The sequence below is a fragment of the Esox lucius genome, chromosome 17 (assembly GCF_011004845.1).
Source record: "Esox lucius isolate fEsoLuc1 chromosome 17, fEsoLuc1.pri, whole genome shotgun sequence".
Taxonomy (NCBI): domain Eukaryota; kingdom Metazoa; phylum Chordata; class Actinopteri; order Esociformes; family Esocidae; genus Esox; species Esox lucius.
Window position 1 is genome coordinate 37,234,190 of NC_047585.1, and position 26,706 is coordinate 37,260,895.

The following is a 26,706-nucleotide window of genomic DNA, read 5'->3' on the forward strand; positions in this document are numbered from 1 at the left end:
TTAACTATCGACTCAAAATAAAGGCTTAGAGACGCATACCGACTCCGCAACATCTTATCCGAGTAGCACTCAAGACGGTTGCTGATGGGCCTATTCAACGCGAGGGATTCCATAACGATATTATATTGACAACATACTGGGTAGGCCTAGATATAACCCGTTTAACGCAGACAAGAACAAGGTATTGAATAGTTCTGTTGATTAATTCACCCAATTTTATATTTCAAGAACTCAAGATTAAGCCCACGTTGAAACTGCCTCCAAATTAATGAGCCGCTTCGATCAATATAACTATTCATGTTTTTGTTTTTCAAACACAGTAGTTGCACAAGCGCTGGTTTTCATACCAGTTAATAGGTGATTTATAACGTTTAAACGTTTCTATGCGCGCAACGCCAATGCCTCAGTGATTGACCGGATACCAAAACACTCGCTATCTGTCTTGACTTAATTCAAGTTAAACCTCGTAAAAGCTTATACACCTTCTGTCCTGCTGGCATGTTAACGCCTTCGGGTTTTAACTTAAGTCCGGTCACTATAAATTCACCCTCTGACCCGTTACAGTATGCCTTTCTCAATCCCTTTAAAAAAAAGTGTCTCAATGCTTAATGCCCACAGCCATAAAACCAAGTGTTTAAGCGTTTTCACAACTGGTCCTCTACATGCAGGACTTTTGAACGGAGGCCTTAATTAATCATAGCCCACAAACGCAGAGGCACCACGGTGACAGTTATGTGGCTCTGAGACCACCATCCGCGAGAGACGCACAACAAAAAAGCGCACCTCCCCACCAGGCAGGCTCCTTGCGCATTCTCCATTTGAATATTATGAGAATTCGAAAATAAAATAAAAATGTAAAGAAACACGATGACCCCTCGACATCCTAGTGGATCTATATACTACCACACAGATTCCCATAAACCTATGCAGTATGTGTAATATTAAAATATATACAATTTTATAAGAGGGGGAATCCTTATGATTTAGAGAGGCATACGTTTAGATCAAGAGGTTACAGAGGTTACACAACACACATGGTGTTTTTAATGGGTTAAGCCATGCCTTACATGGGGCGGGGATTCATGTGGGGCCTGCATAACCTAACATAACCTTGATAAGCAAAGCTGGGACACAACAACACATAACAGCTTTAGCAAAACACGCACAGGCACACACACACACACAAAGACTCTTAGTCTGAGGCTGACTCTTTCAACTTTCTCTGAACCCATGGTGCGTGTGTCTGTGTTTGTGTGTTCATCCGTTAGTATTTGATCTGCTAGTGAATGTTGTGACTGCAATTCCTATCAAATTGACTTCAATAATTTAATGAAGCCGTTCCTTTGAAGTCAATGGCAACAACTGAGAGGCGACTTGTTGTGAGAGCCTCTACAATGAGGAGTGGAGTGGGATCATCACCTGAGGGAATTACTTTTTGTTAAGTCCGGATCTGTGGGACTTTACATCACACTTCTTAGAGTAGCTAATCTCAGATAGCAATGCCCCTCTCTGCCTGTGTGAGCACCCTGTCAGTCACCTCATAGAGTGGCGTTTTTTGCCAGAGCTACTCAGAAGAGTGTGACAGACTTTCTTAGGTGGTGTGGCGGTCTCTCTGTACCCATAATGCTGCTCGTTGCCTCTCAATCCAATGCCTCATCCTACCTGAGACCACCGCCCCAGGGCGAGGAGATCCTATCCCGCGGCGGCTACATCACTCTTGCGGTCATCATGGCAGCCTTCACACTGCCCGCCATAGTGCTGAATGCCACGGTGATTGTGGTGTCCCTCATGAACAAGCAGCTCAGGCAGCCTCTGAACTATGCCCTGGTCAACATGGCCATTGCTGACCTGGGGACGGCAATGACTGGCGGGATTCTGTCCGTGGTGAACAACGCTATGGGTTATTTCTCCCTTGGACGGACCGGCTGTGTCATGGAGGGATTCTCTGTGTCCTTCTTTGGTGAGTGGCCCCTCTGGACTGTCTGTAGGATGGAGGTTGTGAGTTGTGTAATGACCACATAGAAATAGATGATAATTGAATATGGACCTTCTGTAAAGTCTGTGTGCTGTATTGAAAGTGGACAAAAATCGAAATGTGTACAATTTAATTAAAAAGTTGTACTGTAACTTTGTTGATTTTTTTATATTGAATTGGTTTCAGTAGAACTGAAGGACGGTAGTTTAGTTAACCTGGGTGTCAGTCTCCTTAGCTTACATTCTACCCCTCCCACTGCCATGTCTGTGATAAAAGGTGGTCAGGAGTGCAACATGATTAATTGTAATCAACTGATATTAGACGTTGTCCATTACTAAATTAAAGCAATGTATCGTATCGACTCCGTCGTGATTGTCAGTCAATTCAATCATTTAGCATATCTTGAGGCAATGATTAGCAGAAAAGATTTCTCGATGAGGCCCTGTGAGGCTCCTTGTAACTGCTGTACTTTACCATGTCTTCCGTTGGCTGCAGGTATCACATCGCTGTGCACGGTAGCTCTAATTGCAGTGGAGAGGATGTTTGTGGTGAGCAAGCCACTAGGACCAATCTCTTTCCAAAGGAAGCACGCGGCATGGGGCGTGGCCTTGTCATGGGCGTGGTCTCTTATCTGGAACACCCCGCCCCTGTTCGGCTGGGGAAGGTACATGCTGTGACTTCAAGCCAATGATCAGTTCAGCTCAAACGTTGCACCCAGAAAGCCCATGAATAGAGCAGAATTACTAATTCCACATGTAGGAGAGGAATGTTTGCTCTATGTAGCATATTTCATTGCGAACGTTCCAGGACGTAGAAAACACATAGAATGTAGCTCAGATTAATCCACCACACGCTGGCTCATACTGATAACTACTGCTGAACTTGAACTGCTAAACTTGACCTTATCAACCCCCGATTGACAGGTACGAGCTGGAGGGAGTGCGGACGTCATGCGCCCCCGACTGGCACAACCGCGATCCTGTTAATGTCTCCTATATCCTGTGCTACTTCCTGCTGTGTTTTGCAGTGCCATTGCTCATCATTGTGGCTTCTTACTTAAAACTGATGTACACCTTACGACAGGTAGGTCTACTCAATGCGCAGTTTATAAACCGCCTCCTAAGGTCGGTCCATGCAGGTCATGTAGCATTTGCCATTACTAAAGGAGCTTTTATTGAGCTTTTATTGATTTTAAAACCGGACTGTGACAACTGCAGCCTAGAATTTACCACTGTTCCTGGTCAGGCTACATGGTCAGTAAAAAGTCTGAGCCCAAGACCATGCAGATCTTAGTCGTATTCTCCCCGCATCCTCGCATCCTCCCCCACTTGACTCCTTCTCAGTTCCTACTGGTTCAGAAAGCCAGAGATCCCTCCACTCTGTTCATCTAATCCAATGGGCTCTGAGAAGATGAGGGGTGGTACGCAATTCACATCTCCCATACTGCAGAATCCACATTCCAGTTCCTCACCGTGTCCTGGTTGCAGGTCCCTTATGTAGACACAGGTTGAGGTACTACTACAGCGTGTGCTGCTGGGTTGTTGGCGATTGCAGGTCTCCAAGATGGGCATGGGATGTTTGGCAGGGGGCGCCGCAGCCCAGTCGGAGGCCAAGGTGGCCCGCATGGTGGTTCTGATGGTGCTCACGTTCTTGATCAGCTGGCTTCCCTACGCCACCCTGGCCCTGGTAGTGGTCGCTGACCCCGACGCCCACATCAGTCCCCTGCTGGGTACAGTCCCGGTCTACCTGGCCAAGAGCAGCACACTGTACAACCCTGTCATCTATCTTTACATGAACAAACAGGTACACACGCGCACCTATTGTATACATCTACGTGTCCAAAACACCCGGCAGTTTGATCAGTAAACAGGGACAAGTAAAAATAGGAACATGTTAATGATGATAGCAGATTAAGGTATACATTGTGATCTTTTTTTTATGCCAGGCAACTTCACTGATAACACATCTTCATTTCCAGTAACGACCCCAGAGCAAGAAAATGCCTTGCTCAGGGTCAGAAGGACAGGTGTTTCACTTTGCCAGCTCAGGGATTGAACTGAACAATCTGTTGGCCACTGTTCAGACTCTCCGACCACTAGGCTACATGCCGCCCCATCTCTGGGATGACAAGTGAATACGATTCTCCCTATGACGGACCTGAAACCCGTTTAACGGTCCACAGGTTCCATCTGGTGGAGATGAGCGAAATGGTTCTTTCTGCTGACGTTAGCTCAGGGCCTGCTGATGTTCTGCGTTGACTGGATGTCCTTTACACTTGGATGTCCTTTAAGCTGCTGTTTAACCTGCACACATGTTCTATACATTGTCCTTAAAATCGAAGCCATTCATACAGTGACATTGTGTGATGACGGCGCGGTGTCTTGTCTAGTTCCGACAGTACGCAGTGCCCTTCTTACTGTGTGGGAGGAATCCATGGCCTTCTGAGGAGTCAGAGATGGAGACCTCGGTGGCAACCAACAGCAAAGTCTCCCCCAGTTGAACACAATCAGACAACAGCAACACCAACTGTCACAAATCATGTTCGATGCCTTTTTAAAGAAATTAATAAAAATGTACCCCTTACTTTCTGTTCTGAATATTACTTTGTTCCGCAGTAAGGGGATTCGCATGGCATTCTTACTGTATCGTAACCGAACAACTTGACAGTGTGTTTCAACAAAACATTCAGATGTGAAAGGGTGACAGATGAGGGTTAAAAAAGAAAAGGGGGAAAAAAAACAGTAAATGATTTCGCTATTATTTAAGTGAAACAAAGCATTGACACTGCAGAATTTCAATGTAAGTTTATTCAGTAATAATCATTAGAAAATAAAATGTCATTATCGATTCAAATGAATTCAAGGCCAAAATAAAATGGAAAAATACAAAAAATGTTGATACAAAACCTAAAGGGTCATAATAAAGCATTTGCTACTAAGAGAAATCATGTTTACTGAATAAAAACCTTACAGAGCAAATAACAGGACTTTCAAGTAGAGAACATTAGCATGGGTCTCTCCATACGTTTGTACATATTTTACATTATATTCTATATTAATACATCTTTAATAACAGTAATAGTAGTAATAGTAATCATAATTATATAATAGAATTAAAAGGAATCAAAATATTTAAATCAATAAGTGTTTCTCTGTGAACTGGCGTGTTACAATTGAATTTGTCTTGATTTTTTAACCTGCAAACAGAGGAACAGTGCACTGTCATGATGGTATCTTTTTTCTTTCATATTCTTTCCATCCCAGCGTTGTAAGGTGAGGTGTAAATGACAAATATAGATTTCACTAAACCATACAGACAGTCACAAAAAAGTACAAAATTGTCTCACCTTAATACACAAAAATGTGTATAGGAAAAAGGAGAAACAATAGCACTACACAGTTACTTGTGCAAAGACAAACAGCTATGTGCTAATATTTAAATACCATTGGTATAGAATGAACCAAATCATTTTTTTCTTTTTTCAGGAATCCCTGACATGAGGTAAAAGTAAGTTGGTTTTCTCTTTAGTTTAACACAACTTTTTTTTTTAAAGTGTTTACAAAATAATGCATATTTTCAGTTTATCAGTAATTGCTACGAATAGTACAATGTGCCAGGAATGCGCATTGGTCCTTTCACAAGAGTTATCAACAAAAAGACCAAAACTCATTTTTTTATACTCACAAATGATTCAAAGAGCCCTTTCAATGTGCACACAAAGTGGAAAACCTACATTTTCATGACAGTATTCTTTTCACTGAGTACGCTGTGAACTCATGAACTACAAATCAAACACTTATGAACTACAAATCCCACACGTCTCATCACCTACCAATCATCTGTGCTAATTCAAACTCTCCAGGGCAGCCCCTGAAATAGCAGTGAACTTAGTAGTCTTTTAAAAGAAAATAAAAATGGCGGTGCATCGGATATCGACTAGCGTCAATAGCAACAAGGGTGGAGTTTTCTCGTAAAACGAGCCGTAGTACAAATGGTCCCTTCTCATTGGAAGGAGAAGCTCGCTGTGGGCAAGAGACTGGTTGGTTGAGAGGGAGACTGATATGTTTTCCCCAGACGGCGCTGGACCACCATGAGGTATAGTGTATGCAGAGAGAAGACAGAGATGCTGAGAGAGTGAGGGGGTTAGTATTGCTTAGCCTCTCCAGCTAAAACGCGTCAGGCCTGTTACGACGCAACACAACAGAAGAGGACAACAACGGCGGAGAACATGGACCCACCAGGACGTTTTCTCACCACGTGAGGTCGTCCGTCCTGTGGACGCCCCTGATGAACGTGCCCCTCGCCAGTCGGCCACCACGCATCCCCCGTCTGTCTCGGCTAACGCAGGCTCAGTCAGTCACAAGCCTCGCTCGCAACGACAACATCAAGGCCAGGTGATTAGGAAGATTCAGTTGGAAAAGATCAGCGGAGTGGACTTGATCAATTATCAACAAATCATATATTTGGGAACAATCCCAATACAAGCACTGAAAACGACAGATTTTTTCTTTCATATGGTGTTTGCTTTCAGCAGCAGAAGGCATTTCAGTTCATTGGGACGGATGAGACTAATACGGTTGTAGAACTGCTTTTTAAAATGGGTGAATGAGGCAGCATTGTCAGTCCACCATGCATTTCAACTTCCTGTACCTTCCCTGCACAACATATGCAAATACAAATATTTCGAATCACCTCTTTATAAAGGATAGCCTCCTTGAGCCTTAGATAACAAATATGCTCTTTAAGGGGGATATCATTTTGTACTGTTATTAGTTTGGAGCAACACATACAGTAATTTCTTTGCCCATGAAACAAGTAAAAAAAAAAAAGACATTTGCATATCTTGTGCAGCTGTTTTCCAACACAAACAAACGAAAATAATAAAAAAAGCAGCTTTCACAGACAAGTCAAGGATGCATATGAGCAACTACAAAGAAAAGGCAAATTAATCTCAGAATAATGTACCTAATAAAAGAATAACACCACCGACCATCTTTCCTCTGAACATAATAGGGTTCATTAGGGTACGTATTGCTGATCTTCTTTTGAAATGGTACATAATTACAAAATATAGAACATCTCTTTACAAAGTTTTTCTTTTTGTTTATATAATACAATTCATTTACAGTATATCCACTATGAAATATTAATTGTCAGGCTATTCTAAAATTAAAAACAACCTGTTTGCTAGTGCATTTATCCAAAATGCTGTAGTAGTCGCCTCAGAAATGTATATCTCCAGTTTGATGATGCCTGTAAATGTGATATCTCCTGCATACATAAACTGGTGAATCTCTGAGAATCTGTTGCTCTTGTCTCTGTAACTCATCTACAGCAGTCGTTCAATTATTCATGTCAATGACTCCAGGTTCAAAGTTATTCTAAAACATCTAAGGAAGGTTTGGTAAGGGGGAGATATGACTCTATGCTTGCATTGAAAACTTGCATGATATGCCAAAACCTTAATAAAGTGACAGAGGGAATGACATCTTACATCTGATTGTCATCACCCTTAAAGACCCACCCCTTGGGTGGACCTCATGCCTCTGCCAATAGGTACATCCTCCCCTGACACAACATCCTTGTCTGTGATTGGCTGGTGGATTAACATGTGAATGTCACCTACAGACAGCAACCTATGACAATTGGGCAAGGTCTTCCTATGTGCCAGTAGTGTTGGTCTGGGAGGGCAGGACTAACAAGGTTCCCTGGCAACAGGATTGGCTCCTGGCCCTGTGATTGACAGGCGTGACGTGAATTCCCTGGCTGGCAGAGGGCAAGTGAGAGAATAAGTGGGCGGGATCAGAGTGTCTCCCTCTCCTCATAGGTGCCTTTCTCTTCCCTGTAAAAGGCACTTCTTTTGGTTATAAGCCAATAGATGCATTTCTCATTTAGTTTTCCACTGATGGTACTGTCGTCTACATGAAGAGTACATACTAGCAGTTTTTTCCTAGTAATTCATCCTACAAAGTGGTGATGCAGATCATCTCATCTGCTAGGTCCTCCTCGTACGGCCCTCTAATCTCTGCCTCCGGCTCCTCGTCGCTGTAATTGGCCGTGGCGTCCTGGAGGTCGTAGTCCCGCTCGCTCATGACCGGGTAAACGTTGACCCCGTTAACCACCGGGGCCACGCCACCATTCAGCAGATGGCTTGCCGCGCTCTCCATCTCGTCAATGGTCATTTCGCAAGCGTCTGCGATCTCGTGCTTGGTGGCAGCCACAAACTTCGGATCCTTGGCGTATCTCCCGAGCCCCTCAGATATCAACACCTGAGAGATATCGGGTTCATGGGTAAAATGTAATTTAAAGTGATGTTAGTCAGAAAGTTTACAGTCTGATTTGGATACACTCCCTGGCTACCTGAAATAAATTGTACTGATCGCCTAATAATAACTGCCATGTATCCTTTCATATGTCCTCTCTAATGATGATTTCCATTGACTGTATCATAGCATATAAAGTACAGCTCCGGAAAAATTTAAGAGACCGCTGCGCCTTTCTTTCCTTTCCAAAAAATTTGAAAAATAATTTTCTGAGTGAGGAACAGAAGCGTTTAATTTGCAGTGGTCTCTTAATTTTATCCCTTCTGTTCCTCACTCAAAACCTTCCTTTTCAATTTTTGGAAAGGAAAGAAAAAGGTACAGTGGTCTCTTCATTTTTCCCGGAGCTATATATCTTTCTCTGAACAATTCCGTTTGAGTACATTACATTTCATTAAATCAATTGCAATGTCATTATAAATATGAAACGACTCACCGCCTCCACCAGGCTGGTGGCACTTCCTCTCTTCTGGTGGTACTGCTGGCGGTACTCTGGGGGTACTTGGAGGTGGAGCGGGGAGTAGGTCCTCTGGGGGTAGTCTGGGTCATCTGTGTACCACGAGCTCTTCCGGACAGACACATGGCTGCTGGCACCGCTCTCCCTGGGGGGGAACAGAGGACGCAGACCCATGGAGGACAGTGGAAATCAGACTGATGGACCGGAGACACTGCAACTCCCTGTGGGACTCCACGGTTACTGTAAGAGTGCCACACAACTTTTCGAGGAACTACGTGAAAAAGAGTGAGCCAGTAAGGTGACGCCCGGAACCGTTCCAAGACTGAGGAAACACTAATCACCCCTGGCAAACACCCCAAAAGCCAGAACAACAGAAACAAAAATCAACCTCTCATAGTACAGTAAATTTGAAGAGGTCTTTGCTATACCTGCGTCCAGGGTGATCCACCCGGATGAGTGGTGTATAGTAGGGCGACTGCTCCTTATTGGCCAGAGTGGCGGTGGGAGTGGCCCAGGAACGGGTGGAGCGAGTGGGGGAGAGACGATGGGCTCTGCTGGAGTCCAACCCTGCCACAGCCATCACCTGCAAAGAGACAGCATGAACACACACACACACAGCGCTCTAACAACGGCATTGACGCCAGAAACCACGGTCTTCATTAATCATTTCAAGTAACATGGCCTATTTGGATGGATGTGTTACAATGTGTGTGGTACGGTGTGTGTGTGTGTTTTACAGTGTTTTGTGTTACATTGGGTTACAGAATGTGTAGTACAGTGTGTGTGTGTGTGTGTGTGTGTGTGTTACAGTGGGTTACAGTGCATGTGTTACAGTGTTTTGTGCTACATTGGGTTACAGAATGTGTAGTACAGTGTGTGTGTGTGTGTTACAGTGGGTTACAGTGCATGTGTTACAGTGTGCTTGTTACATTGTGTTACAGTTTGTGGTACGGTGTGTTAGTGTGACACATGGAGTTGCATTCAGTGCAGATGCAGAGCTGTCTAGTGGTTTGTGTTACGCGGTGGTCCATTCCATGCAGTGGTACAGCAGTGCACTGTGAGGGGTGTGTGTTACCTGGTACTACATGAAGTGCAGTGGTAGAGCAGTGAACTGGCAGGGATGTGTTACCTGGTGCTGCATGAGGTGCAGTGGTAGAGCAGTGCGCTGGTGTGGCAGCTCATCCTGACTGCCCTGCCTTCTCAGACACTCAAAGTTGAAAGAGGGCCTCCTGTGACCTGGGTGCGTGACAGGCCGACAGGACAGGAGGTTGAAACCATTGACACCATGCAGGAGACAACGACTACATGCATCAATACACATTCACAAACCAACAAAAAAAACGTCACCAAGGTGACTTCAAAATCAGAGCAAACCAAGTCAGTGGCAAGTTGTTTGATGAATGATTCAAATACCTTGCGAGTGGGTTAATAGCCATGAAACATTAGCGACAGCATCTGGTCTTAGTAACCGGAGCTTCAGAGGCATGCAGGGTCGGCAGGAGGGATGTTACCTTGAGGTGTTGCAGGAAGCAGCCGTCTCTTAGGCGACCTCCTTCCGTCGTGGTAGAGAGGCTGTTCGTCGTCGTCATAGTAACTGTCGGGATGATGGTAGCCTCTAGGAGTCTCATACTCTGGGTCACTGTTCTGGTAGCTGTCCAGGTATTCTTTATAGGACCTCCTGGAAGGCAATGGCAAGTTGTTGGAGGTAAACGACCTACTTCGCAGAATTATTTATTGTTTTTATAACGACACAGCTTCTTTTGATCCTTTTTCAGTACTTTGTAGAAACTTAAGCAGCGATCAAAGCTTCAAGTATTTTTGGGTATGCCTCTACAGTACCAGCTTTGCTCACCTGGATTTGGATGGTTTCTCCCATTCTTACTTGTGTTTCCTCTCAAGCTCTGTCAAACTGAATGGAGATTGTTGATGAACGGTAATCTTAAGGCCCCTTCACCCATGTTCCGGTCCTGACTTCGGCTGGTCCACTCATGAACATTCACAGACTTGTCCCGAAGCCACTTCAATCTAGTCTAAGCTCCTCTGTGTTCTGGATCTTCAAAAATTTATCTGTAATTTGCTCCGTTCAACCTTCCCTTAATCCTGACCAGTCTCCCTGTCCCTGAGAAGCATGATGCTCCCACCACCATGCCCTGTGATGAGTGGTACTACAATGCTTCGCTGGATGTAGCGCTTGGCATTCATGGCCTAATATTTTTAATTTGGTCTCATCAGAAAAGATAATTTCTTTCATGTTGTCAGAGTCCTTCAGGTGTCATGAGTGGCTTCTGTCAAGCAGATCTACCATAAAGGCCTGATTAATGGAGTTCTGCAGGGATGGCTGTCCTTCTGGCAAGTTCTCCCATCCCCCAAGAGTGGCGTCTGTCCAGTGGTTCTACCATAAAGGCCTGATTAGATCAATGAAGTTCTGCAGGGATGGTTGTCCCATCTTACATGAAAAACTCAAAAGCTCTGTTAGATTGGCCATTATATTCTTGGTTACCACCCTGTCTAAGGTCCTTCTTGCCTGGTTGCTTAGCTTGGCTAGGAAGAGTCTTGGTTGTTCCAAACTTCTACCATTTCACAATGATGGAGCCCACTGTGCTCCTAGGCTTTTAATGCTTTAGCATTTTTTCTATAATCTTACCCAGAACTATGCCTCAACACAATCTCAGAGGTCTACAGTGAGTTCCTTGGACTTCATGGCTTGTTTTCTGCTCTAACATGCATTATGAAGTGTGAGACCTTATATTATATATATATATATACCGTTCAAAAGTTTGGAGTCACTTAGAAATGTCATTTTTTTGTCCAATAAAAAAAAACATCAAATTGTTCAGAAATACAGTGTTGTAACAGCAGAGCTAACCTGTGCTGTGCCACCAGTTAATTTCTTTTTTCAGTGTCTATTGATTCTGTTTTTATGTTCTTTGATTGGTTGGTTTCACCTGTGTCTAGTTAAGTCTTCACATGTATCTTGTTTGCCCCTCATTGTGTCCCTATTCATCATTCCTGTGTTCCATTGGCACGTTGTGTTTGCTAATCCAGGTTTAGCATTTTAAAAGGCTAACTGATCATTAGAAAACCCTTTAGGTGTAGCCTGGCCCGGGGGTGACCAGTAGGCTTAATACTGTCCACACTTGCTGTCTTGCCAGGTGGGCACTCGTCGCCACTGGGATGCCCTCCCTCCAATGCCTTTCGGGGGAAGAGTCACTGGCTTGTTGTTGACTCTCTGTTGTGCACTTGTGCAATTGGGCTGTACGCTGCTAGCAATACTCGGCCCTCATTCAGGGGGGTTGCGGTTGGTGGGTGTCCCTTTGGTTGATGCCTGGCAATGTGGGTGGATTGATTTCCTGCCTGTTTGGCCCTGTCCGGGGCTTCCCCCGGGTAGGGCCACAGTGTCACCGGACCCCCCCGTCTCAGTTCCAAGGTGTTACGCTGCTATATTATTGTGCTGGGGGATATGAGGAATGCACTACTAACTTTTCTCAGTCTCCTCCAGTTTTAAATTTTAGGAGGAGATGAGGTCCTGGTCCACACCTGCGGATTACCTGGTTTGGGGGGCCCATTGCTGTCCCTGTACTTGTCCACCTGGTCATATTTCTGACCTAGTCTAAAATCAAATAGACTCTGGATTTAGCCCAGAGAAATGTATTTATTATTCCAATTGGACTCTTAGACTAGTTGACTGGTCACCCCTCTGAGCCTGGGTCCTCTCTAGGTTTCTTCCTAAAATTCGACCTTAGGGAGTTTTTCCTAGCCACTGAAATTCAACACTATTGTTGTTTGCTCCTTGGGGTTTAGGGCCGGGTGTCTCTGTAAGGCACTTTGTGACAACTGCTGTTGTAAAAAGGGCTTTATAAATACATTTGATTGATTGATTGATTTAGCAATTGTTTTAGCACAGCTGAAAAATGATTTAGGAAGCAATACAACTGTCCTTTAGACTAGTTGAGTAAGTGCAAAGAAACTGAAGATCTCGTGGAACGCATTGTACTATTGCCTTCACAGAACAATGCAAACTTTCCCTAACCAGAACAGAAAGAGGTGTGGGAGGCCATGGTGCACAACTGAGCAAGAGCCAATTTCCTCCTACAAATGAACAATGACCCAAAGAGATGCTCTGACCCAGTCATCTAACCATCACAATTTGGCCCTTGTCGCTCAGATCCTCACGCTTGCCCATTTTTCCTGCTTCTAACACATCAACTTTGAGGACAGAATGTTCACTTACTGCCTAATATATCCCACCCCGACAGGTGCCATGATATCGAGATTATCAATGTTATTCACTTCACCTGTCAGTGGTCATAATCTTCTGGCTGATCGGTGTATACATAATCAATAATAAGTGAAGTCTATAGCACAACAAAATGTGGAGGAGGTGAAGTGGTCTGAATACTTTCCATTGTCTATGTGAATGTCATTAAGGCTGTAGTGTAGAGTGCTACGGTACCTGTCTCCTGACAGCATGCTGTCATCCTCATAGAACTCCTCTCCACTGTAGTACTCTCCAGAGTACCTGTCCTCCTCTAACTCCTCCTCCCGCCGGATCGTGGGGTGGCACGCGTCTCCCCCTTGGGACCTGTTGGTTTAGGGTTAGGTGTCAAGGTTCAGAGCTCAGAAGAGCTGGTGCCCAGTGGATCCTTCTGTCTCCTTAAAATTGGAGGACAGGCTCATTTTAATGTCTGGGATTGAGAGTACAGAATGGCACAGGTTCCAGACATTACTATTAGCTGTCCTCCCCTCACCAGTCTGCGCTGGTGGTTTCCGAAAGCGGAGGTGCAGGGGAACAGAGCCATGCGGGGTATAAACCTCCAGCCTCCATGGGTTAGCAGCACTGCCCACCCCATCCACCAGCACTGCCCTCCCCATCCACCAGCACTGCTCACCCCATCCACCAGCACTGCTCACCCCATCCACCAGCACTGCTCACCCCATCCACCAGCACTGCTCATCCCATCCACCAGCACTGCTCACCCCATCCACCAGCACTCTGCCCTCCCCATCCACCAGCACTGCCCTCCCCATCCACCAGCACTCTGCCCTCCCCATCCACCAGCACTGCCCTCCCCATCCACCAGCACTGCCCACCCCATCCACCAGCAATGCTCACCCCATCCACCAGCACTGCCCACCCCATCCACCAGCACTGCCCACCCCATCCACCAGCACTGGTCACCCCATCCACCAGCACTGCTCACCCCATCCACCAGCACTGCCCTCCCCATCCACCAGCACTGCCCACCCCATCCACCAGCACTGGTCACCCCATCCACCAGCACTGGTCACCCCATCCACCAGCAGCACCTCATCAAGACAACATGGACCTAGACGGTAGGAGCAGTAGGCCAGCGGACAGACCGCACAGTCACCTAACCACTAACTAACCATGTTCACTTTACACCTCCGCTGCTGCTCCAAGGAAAACTATGGTCACCTGGGATATGATGGTTTTGGAAGTCTTTAATTGTATGTATCATAAAGTACATCTCCCTATTATAGTCACCAATTCTCAGTTAGGTTGACTTCAAAGGCCAGCACAGCCAAACTACAACATTACATGTTTTATTTTAATTAATTAGCAGTTTACAAGATAAAGAAACATATTCTGTAATTATGATGAACTGCACATTCAAAATAAAAACTGTTCTCAGGGCTTTTATAGAACTAAAGGTTATTGTTGGCCTTACTAGTAAGCAGGATTTAGTAAGGTCATTTTTATTACATATTTGTGTGTTTTGAACATCCAAAACAAAGGCAGACATTTTGAAATTGACAGAGGAAGGGACAGGAACAGATAGAGATGGACAGGGACAAACAGAGGGACAGGGAAAGAGATAGACAAAGACAGACAGAGGCAGAGACAGAGACACGCAACAGAGAGAGGGATATAGACAGACAGGGACAGAGAGAGAGAGGAACAGCTACAGACAGAGAGAGGGACCGCTACAGACATAGAGAGAGAGACAGCTACAGACAGGGAGAGGAACAGCAACAGACAGAGAGAGGGACCGCTACAGACATAGAGAGAGAGACAGCTACAGACAGGGAGAGGAACAGCAACAGACAGAGAGAGGGACCGCTACAGACAGGGAGAGGAACAGCAACAGACAGAGAGAGGGACAGCTACAGACAGAGAGAGGGACGGCTACAGACAGAGAGAGAGAGACAGCTACAGACAGGGAGAGGAACAGCAACAGACAGAGAGAGGGACAGCTACAGACATATAGAGAGAGACAGCTACAGACAGGGAGAGGAAGAGCAACAGACAGAGAGAGGGACAGCTACAGACACAGAGACAGCTACAGACAGGGAGAGAGAGACAGCTACAGACAGGGAGAGGAACAGCAACAGACAGAGAGAGGGACCGCTACAGACATACAGAGAGAGACAGCTACAGACAGGGAGAGGAACAGCAACAGACAGAGAGAGGGACCGCTACAGACAGGGAGAGGAACAGCAACAGACAGAGAGAGGGACAGCTACAGACAGAGAGAGGGACGGCTACAGACAGAGAGAGAGAGACAGCTACAGACAGGGAGAAGAACAGCAACAGACAGAGAGAGAGACAGCTACATGGTCAGAAACAGGGATAAGGTCAGGCATTGACTGGCCAGCATGCTCAGCAGTATTATAGCAGGGATTAGGGTTCCAAACATTCCAGTAACTTTCCCAAAACACTAGATTTCCAGGGATTCTGGGTGTAAGACTCTCAGAGCCAATATTTAGTTTTCTGCTTGGAGAATTCAGAAAATTACTGAAACATTTTTACCCTAGGAGGAATGCAATCAGTCACACCGGCACCCCCCAAAAATGAAATAATTAAATAAAAGGTTCCCCTTTGTCACGGTGGACATATACTGCTCTAGATATACCTAGGAAAATAACCTACCTAACATAGGTCTCATAGTAGCGCCTTCTGTCCAAGAAAGCAGAGAGATGGTTGAGAGAAAGCATTTTGGTTAGGTAGGATATAGAAGAGAACAGACAGTAAGGGTAGGGACATATATATCATACAGTATATCAAGCATATACATGCATCACTATATATATGTATTATCGCAGAAGGAAAAGAAGAGGGGTGATGTGTGTGTGTGTTCCAATGTTGGGGGGAGGGAGGATGGGGGGGTCAGTTACATCTCCAATACAGTTCAGAAATCGATAATGATCTGAGTTTTATGAATGTTTATTTAGAATAATTTTCTGAATGGATCAGAAGTTAAATGGACATTGAACCCAACCCTGAGGTGCTCCAGAGAGGCGTGATGACTGGCTGCTTGTGGGATGAGTGGCCTGACAAAATATGAAACGTGCCTTTGGTCAGTTAGATGGAACAAACTGCCACTGATTCAGAGTGCTATTGATCAGTGGTTATGGAACGAAAATGTAGATAAGCATGTGAGCATGTGAGTTTAAGGGTGAGAAACTAGGGCCTGCCTACAAATTTATAAATGGTCGGTACACAGAATGGCCTTATTACTAATGGTAGCAGCATGCCATCTCTTCATGCTATCTTAAAGCCCAGGTTTGTTCCATTTTACCAAAAAACATCAGTAGTGACATCGTCATACACACAGAGATAGCCATATGACTATGAGAGACTCTGCTGTCACTCGGATGAATTGACAAGGAGTGACGAAATAATGTAAACGTTACATATTATACGTCTTTAAAGTATTTTGGGAGTTTACATGACTCTTCAAGCCCTAGAGACACTTCTCCATTCCCTCTCATTTTTTCTCCAACCTCACACTTGACGCTTCACCCATTTCATTTCATAGCCAGGGAAAGAGATGGTTGGTGGTCAGTGTGTGGTTACCTTTGTCCCTGCGGCGTGCCGCGAGGCGGCAGCTTATCGTAGTCGGGGTAGTAGGGGCCGCCACGGTGTCCTGGGTAACCATTGGCAGGGGGCGGAGTGTGCTCATAGTAGCGATGGTGGTGCCCTCCTCCATTGGGCAGACTGGAGACGTTGGCGTTGTTCAGGTTGATGTTGGTGGATTTGGGCGACTTGCCGTAGGAGGAGTTGTGATGGTGGTGGTGATGGTGGTGGTGGTTAGGGTGTGGGTGGGACATGGCGTTAGCCCGGCCGAGGCGCCCCACCGGCTGCTCCATGTGGGCGTAGTGTGGAGGCGGCTGCACCTGCAGGGGCCTCTGTGTGGCGTTGGTCTGGTGACCCGATGAACGCCGGTGGTGATCCCCATTCATGTGGTTGACATGATTACCAAACAGGCCGCCGTTACGCTGTGGAGGAACACTCAGAGTCAACCAGTCAGGGACTACTTTCTGTTTAACGCAGGGTGAAATAGTCAAGGATTCCAGTGTTCAACACAGGGTCCAATGGTCAGGGACTACTTTCTCTATAACACAGGGTCCAATGGTCAGGGACTACTTTCTCTATAACACAGGGTCCAATGGTCAGGGACTACTTTCTCTATAACACAGGGTCCAATGGTCAGGGACTACTTTCTCTATAACAAAGTGTCCAACAGTCAGGGACTACTTTCTTTATAACACAGGGTCCCAGGGTCAGGGACTACTTTCTCTATAACACAGGGTCCAATGGTCAGGGACTACTTTCTCTATAACAAAGTGTCCAACAGTCAGGGACTACTTTCTTTATAACACAGGGTCCCAGGGTCAGGGACTACTTTCTTTATAACACAGGGTCCCACGGTCAGGGAGTACTTTATCTTTACCAAAGTGTCCCAGGGTCAGGGACTACTTTCTCTTTAACATAGGGTCCAGGGTCAGGGACTACTTGTTGTATAACACAGGAAACAATGGTCAGGGACTACTTTTTCTTGAACACAGTGTCCAACAGTCAGGGACTATTTTCTCTAAAAACACAGAGTCAAACAGTCAGGGATTACTTTCTTTTCAACACTGGGTCAAATTATAAGGGACAATTTTTTTGTTCAACACATTGTCCAATGGTCAGAGACTGCATTCTGTTCAACACAGAGGATGAATATGCAATTGTTATTGATGTGCAAACTGGACTGGAGTTGTTGTGATTGTTGAATAGTTTTCCTTTCAGAAATCATTATATGGGCAGAAAATAAGTTCCAAAGCTGGTTCAATGGTTAATGGTTCATGTGAGCGAAATGAAGGCACTACAATCTGTTTTTTTTTTCTCATCTGAAGCGAAAAAAGAAAAACAGAAGAACACCCAACGGCTTACTTCCTCTGAGATGAACATAGTACGTAGTCTTTTCTCTACACCTCCAGGTCTGATTCATGCAACTTGTATATCCAGTCAACCTTGGTGACTGATGGACTTCAGAGCTTTGTGATTTAGTCAGTAACTGGAAAGTGCTTTGACACAAAGTACCATAATATTAAGTACCTGTGGCTATCAAGGTGTGCTGTGTACAGTACCTACCTCTGACATGGACACTGATGTGGGCCGTTATAGACCTAAATTATCATTAACATAACGTTCCGTTCCCCCAACCAACACACTGCAGCAAGACTAAAGAACAAGCGTGCCGTCGTGCCACACACAGACCTCAGGCAGATAAATGGAATGAGTTACCCTATAAATCTCCTCGTCCTCCTCTGGAATAAAGTCTATTAGCTCCTCATCCTGCAGGTCACATGATATCGCTCGTCGAATTTCGGGCCCAATATCATGTAGCGTGCGAAGGCCGGCCTGTAACCATGACAATAAAGGGAGGGTCTAAGGGCTGGCAGGGGGGTTGTCTTTCAGGAAAATAAGCTCTTTACACACACACACACACACACAGACAAACACACAGAAAAAAAAACAGACACACACGCAATCAGCTGCCCTTAGTTTGCCCACTGACGTTACAGACAGCCATTTTGGACAGTTTCAGACAGACTGTGAGAGATGACAACACTTATAAGAGATAAACAAAATGTGTCATGTCCATATTGTGTCTTCATTATCCTAAAGGGAGCCAACTCACCCTCACCAAGGGGTCTCACTCATGTGTAAAAACTGTAGCCTCTATTTGCGTGCGTGGTAAAGTATTTCAATCTGCTCAGAATGACGGTCTTTAAAACTAGAATGATCTGTAGTTGCCTGTAGTTGCCTCACTATATGATAATTTCAGTCAGGTGCATGAGGAGATAGAGAGAGGACTACCTAAATGGTTGAACCCCCGTGACTTGACACTAACGGAGATGGAAACAGAGATGAGCTGCTTTGAGTGTGAGCCTCATCGGCCAATGCGTGATGGACACATGTATAAACACCGGATGACCAAAGTGAGCGGACAGAGACGGCGCCTGCATCCCAAACGACCCACACGGCAGAACGTGGATCACACGTTTGTTTCTTGGGGACAATCATACGCAAAATATATTCAGGCATGACTGTAAGTTGCCCCGCCCCAAAGCACTGGTTAAATAAAATACAAGATTAATATTTTTAGTGACATCCAGAGCTGGATGGGCCCTGGTCAACCTTAGTGTACTTTATAAGGGATTAGTGAGCCAATTAGAATGCAGACAGATAAACACAACACCGTGAACATTAACATAAAGATGAAGACACATGTCTCTCAGAAAGAGACATACATTGATAAACGTCATCACACGTCATCACATAACAGAATCACACTGTAAACAAGTGCTCCGATCATTAATTACCTGCTGAATCACAGATAACAACAGTTGATACACAGATTGGTCAAATATTTAAATTACACAGTTTTCATACACACATTGTCAACATGTACAAATGTTAATGTAACCTCTTCCAACAACTTGCGCTCTCCCTCATTCTCAAACACACACACACACACACACCCTGTCACTCACCTGAAGGGCGATGGCCGTGTGGTTCTGGGAGGCGTGCGCCCCCACCAGGCCCTCCTCTTTACGTTTCTTGAATTTCCTAAAGTAGTCCTGTATCAGGAAGGTGGCATAGAACTTCCCCACGGTTACCTCGTCGTCTGGGTGAACAGACCACACAAACGCTTCCTGGGTCACACAGCAGGTCACTGCACAGCATTCTGGGAGACCCTGACGTACCCCTCAAATACTGGACCCTAGCATGGTGGTGTTCTCTGATGTCCCTGGTTTCGGGCCAATGTGACTAATGTACTGGACCTCCATAGACTACAATGCACTGGCAGAAGTACTGGTATCTGACATGACCTAGATCATCCAGTTCATATAGGTTTAGAAACTGGCCCTCAAGCTGCATCACATGGATATGCAATCTTCCCTGTTGTACCAAGGCCTCAATAACAAGTACAACCCAGAAAGGATGAGACGCAGTGTAAAATGTACAGAAAAACAGAAATCAGTGACAATACAAATCATGTAAACCCTATATTCTATAGAAAATAGCACAAAGACAGCGTAACAAATGTTGAAACTGAGAACAGTTATTGTTTCTTGAAAATGTACAGGCTCACTTTGAATTTGATTTCAACACTTTTAAAAAAGCTGGGACAGGGGCGATAAAAGACTCGAAAAGTTGTGTAATGCAAAAGAAAATTACCTGGTGGAGCATCTCATGACTAATTAAGTTAATTGGCAACAGGTCAGTAACATGATGGGGTATAAAAAGAGCATCCCAGGGAGTCTTTCAGAAGTAAAGATGGGGAAGGTTTCACCACCCTATGAAAGACTGTATAGGAAAATAGTGCAACAATTTAAGAATAATATTTCTAAACATTAAATTGCAAAGAGTTTGGGGAACTCATCATCTACGGAGAATCTGGAGAAATCTCTGTACGCAAGGAATAAGGCCGAAAACCAATATTGGATGGCTGTGATCTCCGGGCCCTCAGGCAATAATGCATTGAAAACAGACCAGATTCTGTAGTGGAAATCATTGCATGGGCTCAGGAACACATCCGAAAACCATTGTCTGTGAATACAGTACGTCGCTAGTTAAAAGTTAAAACTACCATGCAAAGAAGAAACCATACACAAACAAAATCCAGAAAAACTACCACCTTCTCTGGGCCCAAGCTCATATAAGTGGGACTGAGGCAAAGTGGAAAACTGTCCTGTGGTCTGACAAATCAAAATTAGAAATTATTTTTGGGAATCATCCATTCATCCGCTGTGTCCACAGTTCAAAAGTCAGCATCCATGATGGTATGGGGGTGCATTAGTGCACACGGGATGGGTGACTTGGGCACCATTAATGGGCACCATTAATGCTGAAAAATACATACAAGTTCTAGAGCAACACATGCTGCCACCCAGACTACATCTTTTTCTGGGAAGGCCTAGCTTATTTCAGCACGATAACGCCAAACCACATTTTGCACGTATTACAAAAAAATTGCACTGTAGTAAGAGTGCTAAACTGGTCTGTCTGCAGTGCAGACCTGTCACCCACTGAAAACATTTGGCGCATTATGAAATGAAAAAAAATCAAAATAACTGTTGGACCCCAAACAGTTGAGCAGCTGAAATCCTATATCAAGCAAGAATGGGAATACATTTTACATTCAACACTACAGCAATTGGTCTCCTCATTTCCCAAACGCTTACAGTGTTGTTACAAGAAGAGGTGATGCAACACAGTGGTAAACATGCCCCTGTCCCAACTTTTTTGAAACGTGTTGCTGGCATCAAATTCAAAGTTTGCATGTATTTTTACATATACAATAACATTCAACACTGAGTTTCAACACTTGATATGTTGCCTTTGTACTACTTTCAATTAGATTTAGTGATTAATGCACAAATTTGCACATCAATGCATTCTGTTTTTATTTGCATTTTTTGCAGCGTCCCACCATTTTGGAAACGGGGTTGTAAATACTAAATCAATAATATCATCGACATCCATAACACCATCTTCTGGCTGGGGGACGGGTGAGAGAGAAGAGGCAACTCCAGTTCCATGCCACCACCCTAAAACAGAACTGGTGTACCTCACTGGTACACCTCAAAGACATCTAAAGCCAAACCTTAGCTGAGCTACAGATGCGGTAGAGAGGTCAAAAGAACTTGACCAAAACAACAGAAATGCAATGGTCACGCGTGGGGGAAAGATTCCGTGGGGGTAAGAACTTCAACCTCCTCATTGCCCCCCCCCACCATATTTGACATAATTTAAGCTCATTTGCGCATGTGGAGTTTTTAGGACAACAGCAACAATTAGAAATTCCATGCGTACATTGAGGCTTTCTGAATATATTAGTCCCTGTCCATGTAAAAAATGATTATTAGGGATATCCTTCTTTGAATAACATTATCCACATTGTTATCAAATTATTGTGGTAATGCTTCTATAGATTGTGGAAATGTTCCTTTCACCATTTAGAAATGACAACCCTTTATATCCATAGTAGCCCTACTTTAAGACATCTTAATTGCATGTCCAAATTAAGCACTTATCTTTAGAGTATGCTCACATATCCATTCCTTTGCAATAACTGTCGCAACTTTGAGACCCACTGACCCAACAAGGCCTGGGCCATCTTCCCTGGTGATGCTCTGCAAGGACCGGCATTGCAGCTATCTTCTGTAGGTACGTTTTGTTTCTTCAGTTTCCTCTTGCCTTCACTCTGGTACTTGTTAATGTCTGTCGTATCTGTCCAAAATGCCTTCTGCAGATACCTGTTCATCCTGTTTATAAAGGAGGTCCCAACGAATCAGGATGGATTCAACATTTCACCATTGAAAGAGTCCTTCTACATCTTAGACATTCAACCAATGCTTTTATCCATAGAAACGTACATGAGCTGTTAGGTTTAAATGTCAGACTCAAGGGCTTAACAGAAGATTTGGCACCTTTTCTGGATTAACAACCTTCTGATCACTGGCCCAATGCATTGACCACTACACCACCTGATGCCACATCTTCCATCCCCACGGTCTAGGTTCCATTGACCTCTTTACCGCATCTACAGTTCAATGCTATTTAGATGCTGGGCCAAGAATAGAGATCCTATAATTCATATGAAATATAAGATCCCTACTGGGCCTTCTATCTGTACTATCACACAACCCATTTTGGGACTTTCACCAGTGACCATGAGCTATTTCCTAAGTAAAGTATAACATCATTTAGATAGTAGCGGTATATGTTATATGTTTTTGTTGTTCCTGCACGGTATTGGCTAACAAGGACCAATGTATTCATGTATTCAAACAGTACATTTCCACTCCAGTTGAGGGATTCATGTTGTTAGGAAGCCTTTAGACTATACCAAGCACATGCAAGCAAGCAAAACTAGCCATACATGTGAGTAAGCCATTAATGTTAATTATAATGTATGTGTGTGTGAGTGTGTGTGTTTGTGGTGGCCATTGTGTGTATGCTCGCATGTGTGAGTGCGCGTGAAAGTGTATGAAAGCAATGTAAAAACAGGCATAGAAGATATATGCAATTGTGTATTTGCAGTACATGATGTGCGTGTATGTGCATGTGCGTGCGTGTGTGTGTGTGTGTGTGAGAGAGAGAGAGAATGATTCTGAAGCAGGGGTCTGTGTCACATTAAACAAGCATGTTGGGGACAGAAATCGGAGAGAAGAGGCAACTCTAGTTCCATGCCACCACCCTAAAACAGAACTGCTTCAGAATATTCTGAAGTTCTTAAGAGTAGTTTATGCACAAATATACCACAATATAGTGACAAGGAATAGAAGCTGTGGAAAAGCTCAAGCAGAGAGAGAAAGATAGGCAGAGACAGAAGGAGAGACAGAGATTTTAGTAGGAGAGACGCATGCACTACTGTTCTATCACATTAAGGCCATGCAAGCCCACAGCCTAGCACAGTCACAGTAACAGTCAGTCAGGATAACCATCAGTCCTGATAGAAGTCACTCACGATAACAGTCAGTCAAGATAGCAGCCAGTCACAGTAACAGTCAGTCACTGTAACAGTCAGTCAGGATAACCATCAGTCCTGATAGAAGTCACTCACGATAACAGTCAGTCAAGATAGCAGTCAGTCACAGTAACAGTCAATCATAGTAACACTCAGTCACAGTAACAGTTAGTCACTGCAACAGTATGTCACTGTAACAGTTAGTCACTGTAATAGTCATTCACAGCAACAGTCAGTCACTGTAACAGTCACAGTAAAAATTAGTCACAGTAACAGTCACTAAAGTAAAAGCTTGTCACTGTAATGTTCAGTCAAAGTAAGAGCCAGGCACTGTAACAGTCCAAGAAAAATCACAGTGAAGAATATGTGCAGAATAACAGAAGAACACAGCTGAATGAGAGACTGAATGAGAGAGTGGGTGAGAGAGTGGGTGAATGTGGGTGAGAAGTGAATGTGGGTGAGAGAGGGCGTGTGTGGATGAAAGTGGGTGAGAGATTGTGTATGTGGGTGACAGAGGGTGAATGTGGGTGAGAGGTGAATGTAGGTGAGAGTGGGTGAGAGAGGGTGTGTGTGGATGAGAGTGGGTGAGAGATTGTGTATTTGGGTGAGAGAGGGTGAATGTGGGTGAGAGGTGAATGTAGGTGAGAGTGGGTGAGAGAGGGCGTGTGTGGATGAGAGTGGGTGAGAGATTGTGTATTTGGGTGAGAGAGGGTGAATGTGGGTGAGAGGTGAATGTAGGTGAGAGTGGGTGAGAGAGGGCGTGTGTGGATGAGAGTGGGTGAGAGATTGTGTATGTGGGTGACAAAGGGTGAATGTGGGTGAGAGGTGAATGTAGTTGAGAGTGGGTGAGAGTGGGCGTGTGTGGATGAGAGTGTGTGAGAGATTTTGTATGTGGGTGAGAGAGGGTGAATGTTGGTGAGAGTGGGTGAGAGAGGGTGAATGTGGGTGAGAGTGGGTGAGAGAGTGCAGGCTGTAGGTATGTTGTTGGTATTAGTGAGTATTGAAGTAAGACATGGATGTGGAAATCGCTATTAAAATGTTAGGTGTGTGTTTGTGTGTATATTTTCCTACTGGGATTATGTGTGTATGAGGTGTGTATTGCTGGAATGGTATTGTGACTGGGACGTGTTGCAGCAGCAGCCTGGTGGTGATTTGACTAACCACCAGCAGGGGGCACCACTTGGTCTAACAGCTTCATGCTGGTCCGCTTCCAGATCTTCTTAATGACAGCCCTCAGCTCCTCATTGGCCTGCTCCAGATTACCTACAGCAGGTAAACACCAGGCATGTCCGTCACTATCAACACTAACAGGATACGCTACAGACAGTGTTGTGTGGTTCTCATTGAGCACGTGCGTGTCTTTGTACAGCGTGTGCAGTGCTGAGTGTGTGTCCTACCATCTGTTTTGATCTTCAAGGCGGTCCGTACTAACGCAAACAGAGTAGCGTTGAACATGACTGTACCGTCGCTGTTCAGAGGCATATTCATGGCCACCAGCCTCTGAGGGAGAGAGGGAGAGGTTTACTCATGAATAAAAGAACACACCAATTAGATAGAGAGGACAGGACTCAGAGAGAAAGAAAGAGATGAGAGAGAGTGAAGGAGCAAGGAAGTGGAGGAGAGAGAAACTGAGAGGGAGAGAAAGAGAGAAAGACAGAGAGGGTTTTAAATAGAGAGAAATAAATAGAGACGTGGGAGAGGATAGAGAGACACGGCGATAGAGGAGAGAGATACAGGGAGAGAGGAGAGAGATACAGGGAGAGAGGAGAGAGATACTGGGAGAGAGGAGAGAGATACTGGGATAGAGGAGAGAGATACAGGGATAGAGGAGAGAGATACCGGGAGAGAGGAGAGAGATACCGGGAGAGAGGAGAGAGATACAGGGATAGAGGAGAGAGATACCGGGAGAAAGGAGAGAGATACAGGGAGAGAGATACCGGGAGAGAGGAGAGAGATACAGGGATAGAGGAGAGAGATACCGGGAGAGAGGAGAGAGATACAGGAAGAGAGGAGAGAGATACAGGGGTAGAGGAGAGAGATACTGGGAGAGAGGAGAGAGATACAGGGATAGAGGAGAGAGATACTGGGAGAGAGGAGAGAGATACCGGGAGAGAGGAGAGAGATACAGGGATAGAGGAGAGAGATACTGGGAGAGAGGAGAGAGATACAGGGAGAGAGGAGAGAGATACCGGGAGAGAGGAGAGAGATACAGGGAGAGAGGATAGTGATACTGGGATAGAGGAGAGAGATACAGGGAGAGAGGAGAGAGATACAGGGATAGAGGAGAGTGATACTGGGATAGAGGAGAGAGATACAGGGAGAGAGGAGAGAGATACAGGGAGAGAGGAGAGTGATACTGGGAGAGAGGAGAGAGATACAGGGATAGAGGAGAGAGATACTGGGAGAGAGGAGAGAGATACAGGGAGAGAGGAGAGAGAAAAAGTTACAGAAGGTGAGAAACGGGGAGAGAGGAGAGAGAAACTGGAAAAGGAGGGAGAGAAACCAGGACAGAAGGAGGGAGAGAACCAGACAGAGGAGAGTACCTTGCAGGCCACTCTGTGGGGACATAGCTTGCCGAAGCCCAGTGGAGGCTGAATGCGTCGGAGAAGAGTGACCACGTCCAGATGTTTTATCCTGCCCCTGTGCAGAGAAACAAATTGCCCCAATCAATCACAGACAATCTCAATCACCCACACACAGAAGGCACTGAACCGACCCACTAAACACTTACTTGGCCTCCGGGTCGTACTCAGACCAGATCCTCTTGAACTCATCCAGGTGATGGGGGCCGAGGATTGACCAATCACGAGTCAGGTAGTCAAAGTTGTCCATAATGACAGCCACAAACAAATTAATAATCTAGTACCGAAGAATGAAGGAGAGCAGAGCAGTTTAGCGGCGTGGATAATGCTAACGTTATGTGAGTATTCTGTGTCATTTTGTATTCATGCTGTTTACATGCACGGATTGGCTGTGTGTGTGTGTGTGTGTACCAGGAAGGCACAGAGCATGTAGAAGCTGATGAAGTAGATGTAGGCGAAGCTGGCACCACAGGTGTACTCCTCCCCAGGGTTATATTCAGACTCTGGGTCACATAGCTTCCCAGAAACACACGCCAACATGATCTCCTGCCATGCCTCACCTGTGGCACACCTGGGACGGAAACACAACCCTCAGATAACT

At 45.0% G+C, this 26,706-nt stretch overlaps 2 protein-coding genes across 17 annotated transcripts in view; one reads left to right on the forward strand and one right to left on the reverse strand.

The window, feature by feature from the left end:
* The first annotated feature begins 521 nt into the window (after window positions 1-521).
* Window positions 522-4,549, forward strand: LOC105006993 (parapinopsin). 2 transcript variants are annotated; one of them, XM_034287406.1, is made up of 5 exons: window positions 522-1,960; window positions 2,471-2,639; window positions 2,899-3,058; window positions 3,530-3,778; window positions 3,954-4,346. In XM_034287406.1, the coding sequence occupies exons 1-5, from the start codon at window positions 1,624-1,626 to the stop codon at window positions 3,954-3,956; spliced, it is 918 nt and encodes a 305-aa protein (XP_034143297.1). In that variant the 5' UTR covers window positions 522-1,623; the 3' UTR covers window positions 3,957-4,346. The 2 variants fall into 2 exon arrangements, with proteins under 2 accessions (XP_034143297.1, XP_010864048.3); XM_010865746.4 differs by lacking the exon at window positions 3,954-4,346 and adding an exon at window positions 4,365-4,549 and having other exon boundaries at window positions 527-1,960.
* A 215-nt stretch (window positions 4,550-4,764) lies between these two features.
* cacna1da (calcium channel, voltage-dependent, L type, alpha 1D subunit, a) overlaps window positions 4,765-26,706 on the reverse strand; it is a 103,093-nt gene continuing 81,151 nt past the window's right edge. For 11 of the 15 annotated variants that reach the window (XM_029114022.2, XM_029114020.2, XM_029114021.2 and 8 more), the window contains 15 exons: window positions 26,517-26,676; window positions 26,255-26,382; window positions 26,067-26,163; window positions 24,921-25,023; window positions 24,685-24,786; window positions 19,541-19,674; window positions 18,288-18,404; window positions 16,572-16,993; window positions 15,645-15,671; window positions 13,206-13,334; window positions 10,264-10,430; window positions 9,882-9,988; window positions 9,181-9,335; window positions 8,732-8,897; window positions 4,765-8,244 (listed from right to left, as the gene is read on the reverse strand). In XM_029114022.2, the coding sequence (XP_028969855.1) occupies window positions 7,939-8,244; window positions 8,732-8,897; window positions 9,181-9,335; window positions 9,882-9,988; window positions 10,264-10,430; window positions 13,206-13,334; window positions 15,645-15,671; window positions 16,572-16,993; window positions 18,288-18,404; window positions 19,541-19,674; window positions 24,685-24,786; window positions 24,921-25,023; window positions 26,067-26,163; window positions 26,255-26,382; window positions 26,517-26,676 (2,320 nt within the window). In that variant the 3' untranslated portion in view covers window positions 4,765-7,938. Of the gene's footprint in view, window positions 8,245-8,731; window positions 8,898-9,180; window positions 9,336-9,881; window positions 9,989-10,263; window positions 10,431-13,205; window positions 13,335-15,644; window positions 15,672-16,571; window positions 16,994-18,287; window positions 18,405-19,540; window positions 19,675-24,684; window positions 24,787-24,920; window positions 25,024-26,066; window positions 26,164-26,254; window positions 26,383-26,516; window positions 26,677-26,706 lie in introns of those variants that run through there. The other 4 variants (XM_034287401.1, XM_034287405.1, XM_034287403.1 and 1 more) reach the window with 4 other exon arrangements.

Bases quoted from the DNA above. Each gene is read 5' to 3' on its own strand.
- LOC105006993 (XM_010865746.4), top strand. From the start codon at position 1,624: ATGCTGCTCGTTGCCTCTCAATCCAATGCCTCATCCTACCTGAGACCA. The intron at 1,961-2,470 runs GTGAGTGGCCCC...CGTTGGCTGCAG, and splicing joins ATTCTCTGTGTCCTTCTTTG to GTATCACATCGCTGTGCACG. The intron at 3,059-3,529 runs GTAGGTCTACTC...TGGCGATTGCAG, and splicing joins TGATGTACACCTTACGACAG to GTCTCCAAGATGGGCATGGG.